Raw genomic sequence first — 17,636 nt, 5'->3', positions numbered from 1 at the left:
AACCCATCAAGCTGATTGAAGTGTGCACCTCACCTCCAGCATCAGCTGGGTGAATTCTTCATTACTGAGGAACGAAGGCTTCCAGTCTGGCTGAATGTCACAGACTTCCGTTTGCGCTGAGACTTCTAAAAAAAGAACACAAACAAGCTTTTAGATGAAAAGACACCTAGAAACTGGAATTAGGAAATGACACACGTGTTATTTTTATGCAATTTCGTATAAATGTGTATTTTAATAAAAGAAGCTGATGTAAGGGCATATGCTACTCTGATTTCCATGGATGGGGTACATTGGAGATAACGGACTCTTGCTGTTTTCTCCTTTTGACTTTTAATGAGGTCTCTGGGAAGAGAGCACCCCACCCTCTGCACTGGGTGTAGTGCCTGTGATTAGCACGTGGCACCTCGCCCTTGAATTTCACATGACAAAGCCCATCATCAGCGGCTGGAGTTTGGTAGTTGCCACCTGGGTTTTCCTGGTGGCTCAGTTGGTAAAGAATTCACCTGCAGCGCAGGAGACAGGGGTTCCATCCCGGAGTGGAGAAGATCCCCCAGAGAAGGAAAGGGCAACTCACTCCGGTTATCAAGGCAACAAGGACAGGGTAGAGACGCATGTCCTTAAGCTGCTTCTTCATGGCCAAGGCGAAACAAAATACTTTAGCAAGCTGGGATTTTAAAAATTCCAGAAACATCTTAGGGAACGAAGTTCCTAACCTACTGCATTTGTGCAGATTGCAATGTATGTTTCAGCATTTCCAGTTACTGAAGTATAATTCGTTATATAAATACATGCTGCTTATTAGTTGCTTTGAAGGCCAGAATTTATTTTTCCTAAAACTTTCTGGGGTTAATCTGTACTTTGCCTGTTTCAAGTAACTACCTTGTTCGCAAGACATTATTCGTATTTGTAAATCTAATAGTCACTGGTCTACACAGGACTCTGTAAACACTCTAGTTTTCCTGCCCTTTTGTGGGTTTTTTTTCCTCTTTATAATAGTTGATTGACATTGTTTTTTTTTTTTTCCTATTCATGATTTAGAAGAATTTCTTTCTGCTTTACAACTTGGCAATTTTGTGTAAATTCTTAGCATTTTTGTCAAGTTTGGGAAAACACCAATCAAGTTTCTTTCTTAGCAGAACCGTAAAATTTCAGGGCATTTCACCTTTTTTTTTGTTGTTGTTGTTCACTGACTAACCTACAATGCTCTTGCTTTGTTTTTTAATTTTTATATAATTTTTTAAAGTTTTTTTTTTTTAATGTGGACCATTTTTAAAGACTTTACTGAACTTGTTACAATATTACTTCTGTTTATGTTTTGGTTTTTTGACTATAAGGTGTGTAGGATCTTAGCTCCCCGACCAGGGATGGACCCCACACCCACTGCATTGGAAGCTAATGTCTTAACTACTGGACTACCAGGGAAGTCCCTAATTTTTATACAATTTTTAAAGGTTACTTTCCACTTACAGTTATTTTAAAATATTGGCTATATTCCACACGTTGTACAACACATCCCTGAGCCTGCCCCACACCCAACGGTTTGAACCTCTCATACCCCCACCCCTATATTGTCTGCCCCATCACTGCTAACCACCAGTTCGGTCTCTACATCTGTGAGCCTGCTTCTTTCTTGTTATTTTCACTAGTTTGTTGTATTTTTAAGACTCTCTATATGAGTGATATCATACAGTATTTCTCTTTCTCCATCTGAATTATTTCACCTAGCATAATGCCCTCCAAGTCCATCCATATCGCTGTGTGCTAACTCGCTTCAATACTGTCCGACTCTTTGCAGCCTTATGGACTGTAGCCTGCCAGGATCCTCTGTCCATGGGATTCTCCAGGCAAGAATACTAGAGTGGGTTGCCATGCCCTCTGCCACAGGATCTTCCCGACCCAGGGCTCGAACCCACATCTCCAACATCTCCTGCATTGGCAGGTGGGTTCTTTACCACTAGCACCACCTGGGAAGCCCCCAAATTGCTGCAAGTGGTATTAGTTCATTCTTTTTTATGGCTAAGTAATCACCTGCTGTGTATATGTGCCACATGTTCTTTATTCATTCATCTGTCAATGAACACTTAGGTAGTTTCCAGGGATTCTAGCTCCCTGACCAGGGGTTAAACCTGAAACTTTTAGAAGGCAAAGTCTTAACCACTGGACTGCCAGGGAAATCCCAAGAATTCAGTGTTATAATCAAATCTCTGATTTTTCTCTGAGATGGCAGAGAAATAGAATGGGGAGACGACTTTCACAATAGAATGGGAAAGACTAGAGATCTCTTCAAGAAATCTCTTCAAGAAAATTAGAGATACCAAGAGAACATTTCATGCAAAGATGGGCACAATAAAGCACAGAAACGGTATGGACATAACAGGAGCAGAAGATATTAAGAAGAGGTGGCAAGAACACACAGAAGAACTATACAAAAAAGATCTTCATGACCCAGATAACCACAATGGTGTGATCACTCACTTACAGCCAGACATCCTGGAATGTGAAGTAAGTGGGTCCTAGGAAACATCACCACGAACAAAGCTAGTGGAGGTGATGGAATTCCAGTTGAGCTATTTCAAATCATAAATGATGCTGTGGAAGTGCTGCACTCAATATGTCAGCAAATTTGGAAAACTCAGCAGTGGCCACAGGACTGGAAAAGGTTAGTTTTCATTCCAATCCCTAAGAAAGGTAATGCCAAAGAATGCTCAAACTATGGCACAATTGCACTCATCTCAAACGCTATCTCAAAGCAATGCTCAAAATTCTCCAAGCCAGGGTTCAACAGTATGTGAACCATGAACTTCCAGATATTCAAACTGGATTTAGAAAAGGCAGAGGAACCAGAGATCAAATTGCCAACATCTGATGAATCATCGATAAAGCAAGAGTTCCAGAAAAACATCTATTTCTGCTTTATTGACTATGCCAAAACCTTTGATTGTGTGGATCACAATAAACTGCAGAAAATCCTTAAAGAGATGGGAATACCAGACCACCTGACCTGCCTCCTGAGAAATCTGTATGCAGGTCAAGAAGCTATAGTTAGAACTGGACATGGAACAACAGACTGGTTCCAAATCGGGAAAGGAGTACGTCAAGGCTATACAGTGTAACCCTGCTTATTTAACTTGTATGCAGAGTACATCATGAGAAATGCCAGGCTGGATGAAGCATAAGCTGGAATCCAGATTGCCGGGAGAAATATCAATAACCTCAGATATGCAGATGACACCACCCTTATGGCAGAAAGCTAAGAACTAAAGAGCCTCTTGATGAAAGTGAAAGAGGAGAGTGAAAAAGTTGGCTTAAAACTCAATATTCAGAAAACTAAGATCATGGCATCAGTTCCCATCACTTCATGGCAAATAGATGGGGAAACAGTGGCAGACTTTATTTTTGGGGGCTCCAAAATCAGTGCAGATGGTAACTGCAGCCATGAAATTAAAGGACACTTGCTGCTTGGAAGAAAAGCTATGATCAACCTAGACAGCATATTAAAAAGCAGAGACATTACCTTGCCAACAAAGGTCTGTCTAGTCAAAGCTATGGTTTTTCCAGTAGTCATGTATGGATGTGAGAGTTGGAACATGAAGAAAGCTGAGCGCCAAAGAACTGATGCTTTTGAACTGTGGTGTTGGAGAAGACTCTTGAGAGTCCTTTGGACTGCAAGGGGATGCAACCAGTCAATCCTAAAGGAAATCAGTTCTGAATATTCACTGGAGGGACTGATGTTGAAGCTGAAACTCCAATACTTTGGCCACCTGATGCTAAGAACTGATTCATTTGAAAAGACCCTGATGCTGGGAGAGATTGAAGGCAAGTGGAGAAGAGGAAAAACATTTAAAAAATAAAAAGGAGAACGGGGGTGACAGAGGATGAGAAGATTGGATGGCATCACCGATGCGATGGACATGAGTTTGAGTAAGCTCTGAGAGTTGGTGATGGACAGGGAAGCCTGGCGTGCTGCAGTCCATTGGGTTGCAAAGAGTCAGATATGACTGAGCGACTAAACTGACTGAACTGAATTGAGTCTTCACTGGCATTTGATGGGACCAACATTACAAGCTGTAGGTGACTGGGCAGGATGAGCAGAGCAATATGGTCCAAGTGGCTTCTAAATAGCAAGGGAAATACAGCCATATGGGAGCAAGTTTTAAGGGAAGCATTGCAATTAACAGTGGAGCCCCCAAAGCCTACCATCGCGTAGGTTGTACTTATGCCCTAGAACACCTGCCTTCCAATAGCTCGTGCTCCACAGGAACCAGCAGGACAATGTTGGGCTATATATGGTCAAGGAAGAGTCTAGAAAATGGGGCAGAAAGTAGGCTGGTGGGGTAACTATCACCCTGCCCAATAGGGACATGTCTCCTTGCTCTGCTGTCCTCCCTACCCCACCCCCGCCTTCTAAGGCAGACATCTGGAAGGCCAAGGGTGAGGACTGGGATATGATGTTGGGAGAAGATGCCATCAAGCTAGCTGAGACTCACACAGGAAGAAGAAAGCACACAGGTCAGCCTGGTCCTGTGGAAGGGACAGATGGCCGTGAAGAAGGCTGCTCACTACACCCTACTATTGACATAACTTAGAGGCGTCTCTTCTGTAATAGCTCTGGCAACCCACTCCAGTCTTCTTGCCTGGGAAATCTCATGGACAGAGGAGTCTGGTGGGCTACAGTCCACGAGGTCACAAGGAGTTGGACGTGACTTAGTGACTGAGCATGCTCCTGTAACAGATACTGATGACACATTTCCCGATGGAGAAACATGGTCAGATGCTCGTTTTGATTTGGAATTACTTCCAGAAGTATGCATTCCAGGGTCAAGGTTTATCTCCCAAACTGAGAAAACAGGGATGCTTGGCAGATGATGGATGAAAGAGCTAAATTATTTTAATGACTACCTGCATAGCTCAAGTATCATGTGATCTCCCTTCAGGATGAAGGCAGAAAGCACACCAAAATCCACACTTCTGGGCCTCCTTGGTGGCCCAGTGGTTACAAGTCTGCCTGCCAATGCAGGAGACACGGGTTCGATCCCCGATCCAGGAAGATCTCACATGCGATGAAGCAATTAAGCCTGTGCATATCAACTACTGGAGAAGGAAATGGCAACCCATTCCAGTATCCTTGCCTGGAGAATCCCATGGACAGAGGAGTCTGGTGGGCTACAATCCATGGGTTGCAGGAGTCAGACACGACTTAGCAACTAAACCACCACCACCACCACCATATCAACTACTGAGCCCACGTGCCCTAGAGCCTGTGGCCCGCAAGAAGAGAAGCCACTGCAATGAGAAGCCTGCACACTGCAATGAAGAGTAGTCCCTGCTCACAACTAGAGGAAGCCCTTGCGCAGCAACGAAGACACAGCGCAGTCAACAATAAATTTAGAAAATGTATAAATCCACAGGTCTTAACCCTGACTGTATGCTGACTTCACCCGGGCATCTTTAAAAACATGGATGTTTAGGCCTGACCCAGGGGTGATCTGGCGGAAGGCTCTCCATCCCCACATCAGTCATGTTTGCCTATTTCTAGGGTATAAATACTCAGACCCTCACTGGTTTCAAGCTGCCAACATGATATCAGCTGGCTTGCAAAACTCTTAAAAATTTAACAATCATCTTTTGCAAGCTGGTACAAACTGGCCCCAGCTCACAACCTGGGTTCCATCCCTAGACATTCTGATGTGTTAGTCTGTGAGGTGTGACCCAGTAATAAGTATTTTTAAAAGCTTCTTGGGTGATTCTAAGGGGCCACCAGGGGTGAGAATTAATAGAGTTAATGGCCACACTGGGGCTTCCCTGGGGGTCTAGTGGTTAAGAATCCTCCTGCCAATGCAGGGGACACAGCTTCAATCCCCCCTGGTCTGGGAAAATCCTGCATGCCACGGAGCAACTAAGCCCGTGAAGCTCAAGGGCCCTGGAGCCTGTGCTCTACAACAAGAGAAGCCACTGCCCCGAGAAGCGCGCACACCACAACAGAGCATAGCCCCCACTCACTGCCACCGCAGAAGGACTGCGCCGTGCAACAGACACCCAGCACAACCGAAAAGTGAATGAATGAATAAGCAAATTAAGAACATAAATGGCCACACCAATGAATTGCTATAATGTGGCTATGGTGTCTGTATCTAAGAGAGTCTCATACATCACCTGTCGTAGAGAAGCAGTAGGGTTTAATGTTAAAAACTTGGGCTCTGGAGACAGAACAGCCTGGTTTAGATTCTGTGCCTTCCTGGCTGTCTGTTAATGACCTAACATCTTTACACTTCAGTTGCCTCATCTGTGAAATGGTACAAACTCAAAGGGCCACCATGAGGCTCCTATGAGTTATACCCTGGTGAATTATTCTATGGGGCTCCCCTTGTGGCTCAGATTAGGTGAATCTGCCTGCAATGCAGGAGACCAGGGCTCGGTTCCTGGGTCAGGAAGACGCCCTGGAGAAGGGGATGGCTACCTACTCCAGGACTCTTGTCTGGAGAACTCTATGGACAGAGGAGCCTGGCGGACCACAGTCCAGAGGGTTGCAAAGAGTTGGACACAACTGAGTGACTGGCACTTTTCACAAGTTACTCTGCAGAGGCCTTAAGCAGCTCCTGCTGGCTCAGGGTGAGCCCCAAATGAATGCAGACCATGCTCCTTTGAAGATGCCTGCAGAGTTCACAACCATTTGGATTATAAGTTAAGTTATTGCTTGTTTTTTGTTTTTTGCTTTAATCTAAATTTTGGTCCAGCCGCTATATCTCTTCATAAAATCTGTTATGGATTTTCTGTTTTCTTTTGTGTATGGGATAAGGATGAGGGAGATCTGGGGTTGATTCTGCATTTCAGTGGGTCGTGTGGGGTAGGGCTCAGTCTTATGAAAAAGGTGAGGTGGACACAGGAGCTCCGGGTGGTAGCAGGCTGAATTTCTGCTGACCCATCCTCTCCAGGTTCCAGATTTGACAATTCTGTAATTCCACAGTGGGCAGAGCCCAGCATAAATGTCACACAGATGAACTTGATCCCGGCTGTCCTATTTCTTGGTGACACTGACCTGGTTTGAGTAATTTGCACAAAATATCTTGGTAATCAAACCAACCTGCTCTTTCATTTAGCTAAATCATCAGTTAGGACATATAACCATTCTGCTTAAACTATTAGGGGCAATCAAATGCTGCTGCAAAACTTTATTCCAATCCCGGCTTGATTGTTCTCCCCCAACTTTTAACAAAAGCAATTAACATGTTCTTTGCTCTCCCCTGGGCAACTTTGGGTGGAGGGGGGACAAAAAAGGAGGCTATATCATTACTGTCACATTTGTAATAGGTATATACAATTATGACAGGAATAATAAAAGAATAACAAGTATAATGAAACTTTCTAGTGTCCCAGCTGTGCCCTCTCCCATGAAATCATCTTGTCTGGGAAACTGTTCAGTGAAGGAGAAGCCTCATGGCAAGCACAGAAGAACTGTAATTATCTCCTCAATAATCTGACATTTCTGACTTTAATATGCTTGGTTGCTTGGTGTCATGATTAAGGAAAAAAAAAGGATTCTGTTCTACCTGCTTGTTAATAGTTCCTGAATCCTCCTAACTGTTCTTAAAATTTTTGGTATCATCCACAGGCAAGCGGTAGTGTACGGTGGGCAACGCTAGGAGTGAAAACGATTTGCATGTGTGCTAAGTTGTTCTAATCATGTCCAACTCTTTGCAAGTCTGTGGACTGTAGCCCACCAGGCTCCTCTGTCCATGGGATTCTCCAGGCAAGAATACTGGAGTGGACTGCCATGCCCTCCTCCAGGGGATCTTCCAGACCCAAGGATCAAACTCACGTGTCTTAAATCTCCTGCATTGGCAGGTGGGCTCTTTACCGCTAGCACCACCTGGGAAGACCAAGAGGTAAAAGGATTGAAGGGGAGTAAAATGAAGAGAGGATACTTTGAGAAAGACGTAAGTTCAAGGATGGATTCAGGTTGTAAATTCATAGAATGGGATACTAGGTACCAAGGAAGAAGAACTAGCCATCGAGCTGGAAGAGCATGGCTTCATCACACAAACATGATGTTCAGAACATACGATTTCATCTGAATAAGGCTCCAACAGGAAAAAACCCATCTCTGGTATTAGAAGTCGGTCAGAGGGGACTTCCCTGGTGGTCCAGTGGTTAAGAATCTGTCTTGCCAATGCAGTGGACATGGGTTCAATCCCTGCTCCAGGAACTAAGATCTTACATGCTGCAGGGCGACTACGCCTGTGCATCACAGTACTGAGCCCGAGAACGGCACCAACCGAAGCCCGCATGCCTAGAGCCTATGCTCTGCACCAAGAGAAACCACTGCAATGAAGAGTAGTCCCCACTCACTGCAAGCAGAGAAAGTCTGTGTGCAGCATCAAACCAGCAAAGAAAGAAAGAAAAAGGAAGAGAGGAAGGAAGGAAGATAGAAAGAAAGCAGTCAGAGATTATCTTTGGGGAAAGCAGAGTTAAATAGGAGGGGCATCTACGGGGGAAGCTTTTATTTCGTGACCTGGGTGTTGGTTTCCTGGCTGCACTCACTCTGTGATGACTAATTCAACCATACAGTTCTGACTGTGTATTTTCTGTATGTGCGTTATACCTTTACAAAGCATCAAAAAGTTTTTTTGTTTTTTTTTTAAGTGGACTGCTGGGATAACTAGATAATCTTAGGTCAAAGGACAAATTCTGACTCCCTCCCTTTTTCTATATACAAAAGAGTAACTCAAAATGGACGAACTATCTAAATGTTTAATTTATGGCTTCTATCTAAATGCTTCAATTATAGCTTAATATTATACAAGTCTGGCTCCCCTGGTGATCCAGAGCTTAAGAATCTGCCTGCTAATGCAGGTGACATAGGTTTGATCCTTGGTCCAAGAAGATCCCAAAAGCCATGCAGCAACGAAGCCCAGGGGCCACAACGACTGAGCCTGCGCTCTGAAGCCTGCAGGTCGCCAGCTACTGAGCTCACGTGCAGCAGCTTCTGAAGCCTGTGTGCCCCAGAGCCCTGTGCTCCGCAACAAGGGCAGTCACCACAAGGAGAAGCCACACGCCGCAACTAGAGCAGCCCCCACTCTCCACCACTGGGGAGAGTCCACGCACAGCAACAGAGACCCAGTGCAGCAAAAAATAGCAATAAATAAGTATTTTAAAAAAGAAACTGAAAAGACAACTCACAGAATGAGGGATATATCTGCAAATTACGTATCTGGTAAGGGTCTAGTATCCAGACTGTATGAGGAACTCTTACAACTCAACAGTAAAAACATAAATAACCTGATTAAAAATGGGCAAAGGATTTGGACAGACATCCTCAAAAGATGATACAAATTGCCATTAAGGTCCATGAAAAGCTCAACATCATTAGGTATTAGGGAAATGCAAACCAAAACCACAATGAGATACCACTTCTTACCAACTAGGAAGGCTACAATAAACACACACACATACACACACACACCTGGCAACAGTACTGGTAAAGATGTGGAGGCACTGGAACCTTCACACATTGCTGTTTGGAATGTAAAATGGTACAATTGCTATGGAAAAGTCTGTCAGTTTCCCTAAAATTTAAACACCAAGTTACCATTTGACCTAGCAGGTCCACTCCTAGATACATACCCAAGAGAACTGAAAATATATATTCACTCAAAAAATAAGCACAGGAGTGTACCACATCAGCATTATTTAACAGCCCCCAAATGAAAATGCCCAAATATCTGTCAAAAGATAAACAGATACATGAAATGGTATATCCATACAATAGAATATTGTTTGGCCATAAAATGAAATGAAACACAGGTAGTTGCTAACATACGGATGTTAAGTGAAAAAAGCTGGAAACAAAAGACCACATATTGTATGATTCCATGTGTATGGAGTGGGTTTAGTCGCTAAGTTGTGTCCGACCCTTGCAACCTCATGGACTGTAGCCTGCCAGGCTCCTCTGTCCATGAGATTTTCCAGGCAAGAATACTGGAGTGGGTTGGCATTTCCTTCTCCAGGGGATCTTCCCAATCTAAGGATCAAACCTGCATCTCTTGCATCTCCTGCATTGGCAGGCAGATTCTTTACCACTAGTACCAGCTGGGAATCCCCACAGGGTTTCTTTGAGGGACAATACATTTAGATAGTATTGATGCTTGCACAACCTCATGAAAAGATTGTACTAAAAACCACAGAGCTATAAACTCTAAAGTTGTGAAGTTTATGCTATGTGAGTTACATCTCATTGAAAAAACAGATTTGACATTAAGTCATTTAATTATTTTTGATTACTTTTTTCCATGGTGTTGATCAGAAGGCCAGGGATTTTCAGGGTGATGGTGGTGGAAATGAATGGAGACATCAGTACAGTTTAAGTCAACGGGAAATTAATACCTGGGCATGGTGCCTGGAGGGCTGAATGAAAAGGACTGCTGTAGACATTTTTAAGCAAGATGCTCCCAAAGTTTGTGCTGCCCTGCTTGGCTAGATGTTACCTGTGAGTCTGCCCCGCTGGCTGAGAAAGCAATTTGGGCATGTCCTGCCCCAAACCTACTGGAGATGCGGTTTTTCTGGAGGGTGGAGTATGTTGGAAAGAGGAAACCTATGACCAAGGAGGTCTGGTTTGCTGGGGAGAACCGAGCAGGAAGACAAACTTGGAGGAGGAGCCAAGATGGCGGAGGAATAGGACGGGGAGACCACTTTCTCCCCTACAAATTCATCGAAAGAACAGTTGAACGCTGAGCAAACTTCACAAAACAACTTCTGATCGCTAGCAGAGGACATCAGGCGCCCAGAAAAGCAGCCCATCGTCTTCGAAAGGAAGTAGGACAAAATATAAAAGATAAAAAGAGAGACAAAAGAGCTAGGGACGGAGAGCCATCCCGGGAAGAGAGTCTTAATAGAGGAAGTTTCCAAACACCAGGAAACCCTCGCACTGGCGGGTCTAGGGGAAGTTTTCGAACCTAACTGTGAGGAAAAATAAATAAAACCTACAGACTATGTGCCTAAAAGCAACTCCCAGCAGAAAAGTACCCCAGACGCCCGCATCCGCCACCAGCAAGTGGGGTGGAACGGAGAGGAGCGGGCAGCATTGCTTAGGGTAAGACCGGGCCTGAGTGCCCTGAGGGCAATCGGAGGGAGCTTTTGTGAGATAGCGACTTAAACTGTGGGATAGCAAAAGAGAGAGAGAGAAAAGTAACCGGCCCGAACACACTGCTGGCCGTTCGCAGAACAAAGGGTCTGAGCAAGTCCAGAGGAGCTAGCCAGCTGCGGACTGGCCCACCCCCGCCGGAGGCAGGAGGCAGAGGGGAGGGGAAAGGGGCAAACTCGGCCCCTAAGGCGGCATCCCCTACCACACTGCAAACAGGCCTCCAGTTTCTAACTTCCTGAGATTCTGGATGGTCGACATCTGCCAGGAGGGTTACGGCTAAACACAAGGCGCACGCACCCGACTGGCGTGGGTGGAAACTGAGGCTGGGACCACGGAGGGGAGAAGGTGCACCGCACCCAGGGAGAGTGCGCCCGTCAAGCTCCTGGCTGCCTGAGCTGCTCGGGCCGGGGAAGGCACAAAACGCAGGCGCAACCGAGTCTGCGCTTTTGTGGAGTACCCGAAAACTGGAACCACACGCAACGCAGGGCACGCTCCATATAGAGCAGCCGGGAGAGCACACACCCGTGAACGGGGCAAACCCAGTGTGGCCAGAACTCTGTGACAGCTACCCACACACAGCCATATCTGTCTACAGCGCCCCGCCCTCCCCGCAGCGGGACTGAACTAGCAACCTGAACAACAGACCACCTCTGCCCGCCTGTGTCAGGGCGGAAATTAGGCACTGAAGAGACCGGCAAACAGAAGCCAAATAAACAAAGGGAACAGCTTCAGAAGGGATCGGTGCAACAGTTTAAAATCCCTGTAGGTAACACCGACTACACCGGAAGGGGCCTATAGATGTCGGGAAGTGTAAGCTGGAACGAGGAGCTATCTGAAACTGAACCGAACCCACACTGACCGCAACAGCTCCAGAGAAATTTCTAGATATGTTTTTACTTTTTTTTTTTAATTAAAAAAATTTTTTTTCTTTTCTTTTTTATTTTTTTCTCTTTTGTTTTCTTTTAAAATTCCCTATTACTCCCCCATTACTCCTTAACTTTCATTTTCATATATTTTTACGATTTTTTTAATTAGGAAAAAAAATTTTTTTTCTTTTTTTTTCTTTTTCCCTTTTTTTTCTTTTTTCTTTTTTTTCTCTTATTTTCTTTTAAAGTCCTCTATTACTCCTCTATTACTCCTTAATTTTCATTTTCATTTCACTATAACCTTGCAAAAAAAAAAGAGAAGCCCTAATTTTAAACCAAACTTCAAATATATTTCTAAAATTTTTTGTGTTTTTGTTTTTGTTTTTAATATTGTATTTTTAAGAGTCTAACCTCTACTCTAGATTCTTAATCTTTGTTTTTCAGTATGTGATATAAATTTTGGACATTTAAGAATCCAATATTCAGTTCCCATTTCTATTCAAGAGTGTGTTGATTACTCTCTCCCACTTTTGACTCTTTGTTTTCTACCTCAGAACACCTCTATTTCCTCCCTTCCCCTTCTCTTTCCAATCCAATTCTGCGAATCGTTGTGGGTGTCTGGGCTACAGAGAACACTCTGGGAACAGAGAACTGCGTAGATCTGTCTCTCTCCTCTTGAGTCCCCCCTTTTCTCCTCCTGCTCGTCTCTATCTCCCTCCTCCCTCTTCTCTTCTTCATGTAACTCTGTGAACCTCTCTGGGTGTCTCTCACCAGAGAGAATCTTTTCATCATTAACCTAGAAGTTTTATTACCAGTGCTGTATAGTTGGAGAAGTCTTGAGACTACTGGAAGAATAAAACGGAAATGCAGAGGCAGGAGACTTAAGCCCCAAACCTGAGAACACCAGGAAGACAAGCTTGATAAAAGTGAGAGAAAAGTGAAAGTATTAGTCCCTTAGTCATGTCTGACTCTTTATGACCCCAAGAACTGTAGCCCACCAGGCTCCTCTATCCATGGAATTCTTCAGGCTACAATACTGGAGTGGGTAGCCATTCCCTTCTCCATTGGATCTTCCCACCCCAGGGATTGAACCCTGGCCTCTTGCACTGCAGGCAGATTCTTTACCGTCTGAATCACCAGGGAAGCCAACTTGATAAAGTTGTCAAGTGGAAATGGCAGGAAGAGAAATAAAAACGGAAAGAGGGTAATGGTTACCATTGTGTTTCTGCAAGAACCCAATGACCTTCTCCAGCACGGTGGTCTTGTCCATCTTCCTCGTGTTGCCAGGCAGCATGGAGCTGAGCTCTTTGATGAGGACATTGAATTGGTCCCGACGCTTCTTCTCAGACTTGTTTCGGGAAGCTCTGTCAACACAAAAAGTGAAAATGTTAGTCTCTCACTCGTGTCTGACTCTTTGCGACCCCATGAACTGTAGCCCCCCAAGCTTCTCTGTCCATGAGATTTCCCAGGCAAGAAAGCTGGAGTGAGTTGCTATCTTCTCCTCCAGGGGATCTTCCTGAGCCAAGGATGGAACTCAGGTCTCCCACTTTGCAGGAAAGGCCCAGGTTACTGGAACAGTCCACTTTCAGGAGGTTTTCTTATGGGCTGAAGGTACTTTAGGTCAGAGTGTATTCTGCTGAGATTATCTGATCAAAACTTTTCAAGGAGGGACTTCCCTGGTGGTCCAGTGACTAAGACTGTGCTCTTAACACAGGGGCCCAGGATCCATCCCTAGTCAGGGAACTAGATCCCACACGATGCAACTAAGAGTTTGAATGCTGCAAGTAAGATCAAAGAGCCACAACTAAGAGCCGGTGCTGCCACATAAGTGAAAACAAATATTCAAATAATGATTCTAATTAAAAAAACAAAAACAAACAAACAATAGAAATTTTTCAGGGAAAGGAGCATTTGTCATATTTCCGAGCTGGGTGATGGGGACAGAGAAAATTTTATGCCAGACTCCTGGACACAAAGAGAGACAGTATTAATGAGTCCTGTCAGTCAGTCAGTCAGTTGCTCAGTTGTGTCCGACTCTTTGTGACCCCAGGGGCTGTAGCCTGCCAAGCTCCTCTGTCCATGGGATTCTCCTGGCAAGAATACTGGAGTAGATTGCAATTTCCTCCTCCAGGGGATCTTGACTCAGGATTGAGCTGTCTTCTGCACTGGCAGGTGGATTCTTTCCCACTGAGCCACGTGGGAAGCTCAGGTGCAAAATCTTACAGATGGGCTCTACGGTCAGAGCTCAGATGCTCTGACTCCAGAAGCGAACGACATACTCTTCATCAATATAAATAGCCCTGAAGGGTTTGCTGTAACAGCCCATCCTCAAGCCCAAACCAGATTCCTTCTAACCCAGAGCACCCAGCTTCTGGTACCAAGCCACAAAGGATAGGCAGGCACCCCAAGCATTCAGTAGAGAGCCAGTACCACCAGGGCACAAGCCCGTCCCCTTCCCCAGAGCTCATCATCCTACTGGGGGGGTCCAGGCACACCCCCACAAAACCATCCACAAGCCACACATGGTCCAGAGCCAACGTGACAGGGATTGCACGTGACTGACAAGCCGCTAGATGTATCTGGACCCGTTTTAAAATGACACAGTTGGACTTCCCCAGTGGTGCAGTAGATGAGAGTCCGCTTGTTAACGCAGGGGACGTGGATTCAGTCCCTGATCCAAGAAGATCCCAAGTGCTGCAGAGCAACTGAGGCCATGAGCCCCAACTATCCAGCCTGTGCTCTCGAGCCCGAGAGCTGGAGCTACTGAAGCCCGCGTGCCCCACACCCTGTGCCCTGCAACAGGAGAGGCCCCTGCAAGGAGAAGCCTGGGAAGAATAGCTCCCGCTTGCTGCAACTAGGGAAAGTCCGTGCACAGCAGCAAAGACCCGAAACAACCAAAAGTGATAAATACATTATTAATTTAAAAAATGACACAGTGGAAACTTCAGTGCACATTACAAAGTGAAAGAGCCCATCTAAAAAGTCTCCATATTCAAGGGTCCCACTCTATGACACTCTGCAAGAGGGAAAACTATGGCAATAGTGAAAAGATCATCAGTAGGCCAGGGGTTGAGGGGGGAGGGATGAAAACACAGAGTCCAGAGAATTTTTAGGGATGGGAAACTGCTCTGTATGATATCACGATGGTGCATGCATTTGCCCAAACCCATAGAATGTACAATCCCAAGAGTGAACCCGAAAGTAGACTATAGTCTTTTGGGGGATAATAACCTGTCAATGCGGCATCATCAATTGCAGCAAATGAACCACCCTTGTTGGGGGTTGTTGATAACAGGGGAGGCTGTGCATATATACAGGCAGAGGGCATATGGGAAAAGAGGGCATATGGGAAATCTTTGTCCTTCCACCCGATCCTGCTGGAACTTAAAACTGTTCTAAAAATAGAGTATATTAAAAAAAAATGACATACTATACCACACAACTACAGAAGTAATCAATGTGGAGCCACTCAGTTTGAGGCGTCTTCCCACTGAGGCTCTGAGGACCCCAGGGTCCTGGGAACTTGGAGAGGAAACCATGGCTGCAGGGGCTGCTCTATTAAACAAAGACCCCGCCCCCCCCGCCCCCACCACCCACACCGCCCCAACCACCTCTACCAGCCTGGGAAGCAGGGCTGTCCCAGAGGCCTTGATCCTTAGCACATCACAGGCTTGGGGCCGGCTCTCAGCTCCACAGGTCAAGCCCCTCCTCCACAGCCAGCTTACTTAAAGTTGATCCAGGGCTGGGAAGGCAGACTCAGCCCTCCCAAATTCAGCCCAGATGAATTTGTTCTAGAAAGTCAGTTTCGTGAGAGAACAGGGACCACAGCTGCAGGGCCCATCAAACTCAGTCTACTTTCTGGTCCAGGCAGCCTGGGGCCCAGGACCAAGGTGCCAGGGCGGCTCGTCACCCACCAGGAGGTCACCGGCCAATGTGTGGCCAGGACAGGATGCTGGGTGTTGTCGTGGTTCAGTTGCTCAGTCATGTCCGACTGTTTGAGACCCCATGGACTGCAGCACGCCAGACTTCCCTGTTCTTCACTATCTCCTGGAGTTTGCTCAGACTCCTATCTGTTGAGTCAGGGATGCCATCCAACCATCTCACCCTCTGCCTCCCCCTTCTCCTGTTCCCTCACTCTTTCCCAACATCAGGGTCTTTTCCAATGAGTTGGCTCTTCACATCAGGTGGCGAAAATACTGGAGCTTCTGCATCAGTCCTTCCAATGAATATTCAGGGTTGATTTCCTTTAGGATTGACTGGTTGGATCTCCTTGCGGGCCAAGGGACTCTCAAGAGTCTTCCCCAACACCACAGTTCAAAAGCATCAATTCTTTGGTGCTCAACCTTCTTTATGGTCCAACTGTTACATCCATACATGACTACTGGAAAAACCATAGCTTTGACTATATGGACCTTTGTCAAGCAAAGTGATATCTCTGCATTTTAATATGCTGTTTAGGTTTGTTATAGCTTTTCTTTTAAGGAGCTAGCATCTTTTAATTCTGTGGCTATAGTCACCATCTACAGTGATTTGGAGGGTGCTGGTGGCTTATGACAACTCTGTGGGTTCCCCTTAGAGGGATTCACATGCTGTGGGGTAGGTACCAATATCCACAGGTGTCAGGATCCACGGAGATTCAGGTTTCCCCAAGAGCACTTGGAAACCTAGGCACACGCCCCAAATACCCTTTCCTTAGACACCGTGATGGTCATAAACATTCTGCTTGTTGCTACCCAATTAGACACGACCTGCCCTTTTTATTCTTAAAATTTTTGGCTGTTCCGGGTCTTTGCTGCTGCACGTGGGCTTTCTCTAGTTGTGGCGAGTTGGGGCCACTCTCCAGTTGCGTGCATCAGCTTCTTACCGCCATGGCTTCTCTTGTTTCAGAGCACAGGCTCCAGGCACCCGGGCTTCAGTAGCTGTGGCCTATGGGCTCAGTACCCGTGCCACATGAGCTGAGTTGCTCCCCGGCGTGTGAGATCTCCCCAGACCAGGGATCACACCCATGTCCCCTGCACCCTGCACTGGCCACCAGGGGAGTCCCTCGACCTGTCTTGATTTCAACGCACCCGTTCATACAGCACCTTTTGCTGATTTCATCTCAGTTTGGGATGTTATCTGAGAACTTCTAAGGCAATTCTTTGAAGTTCACCTAAAGTGCAAGGTGGCTACTGTTACCTAAGGGTCTCTTCCTGTTCCTGACCTTTTCCTCCTTCCTGTCTCTGCTCAGAGTTTTGGGAGGGCCTGAAATCCTCTAGGCCTTTCTACAAAGGCCTCATTTCTAGCCGAGTCACTATCCCCAGGAACGCTCCCTCCCGATCACAGGCTGACTGCAGGTGTGACAGTAAGACACCGAGGGGCCTTTGTGCTAGCCCAGGGTAAAACACATAGTGTTCAAACCCATGAGAGAGAACAAAGGAGGCCTTTAACTTTCTGAGTGACTGTCTATGCATTATAAATAAATTCTCAGCCTAGATTTGAAGAGTGACATGCAACCTCCTTAGCCAGAAAAAGCTCTATTCCTGTCCTAGTTTGCCCATTATAAATCATTGGTGAGCGGATAACACCCGGCTCATTATAACTCTGTTCTCTTCTTCAATGGGTGTAATGACAATGAACACAGCCTGGCAGAG

The 17,636-nt window shown here is 45.8% G+C and overlaps 1 protein-coding gene across 12 annotated transcripts in view; it reads right to left on the bottom strand.

Annotated features, from left to right (window-relative positions):
• Positions 1–17,636, bottom strand: part of NPAS2 (neuronal PAS domain protein 2) — a 198,652-nt gene that overhangs the window by 75,818 nt on the left and 105,198 nt on the right. For all 12 annotated transcript variants that reach the window (XM_070475081.1, XM_070475084.1, XM_070475108.1 and 9 more), the window contains exons 3-4: positions 13,219–13,367; positions 34–125 (exon numbers count right to left, since the gene is read on the bottom strand). In XM_070475081.1, the coding sequence (XP_070331182.1) occupies positions 34–125; positions 13,219–13,367 (241 nt within the window). The remainder of the gene's footprint in view (positions 1–33; positions 126–13,218; positions 13,368–17,636) is intronic.

Source organism: Odocoileus virginianus, chromosome 2 (assembly GCF_023699985.2).
Source record: "Odocoileus virginianus isolate 20LAN1187 ecotype Illinois chromosome 2, Ovbor_1.2, whole genome shotgun sequence".
Lineage (NCBI taxonomy): Eukaryota > Metazoa > Chordata > Mammalia > Artiodactyla > Cervidae > Odocoileus > Odocoileus virginianus.
This window is presented reverse-complemented; position numbering and strand designations above follow the sequence as displayed.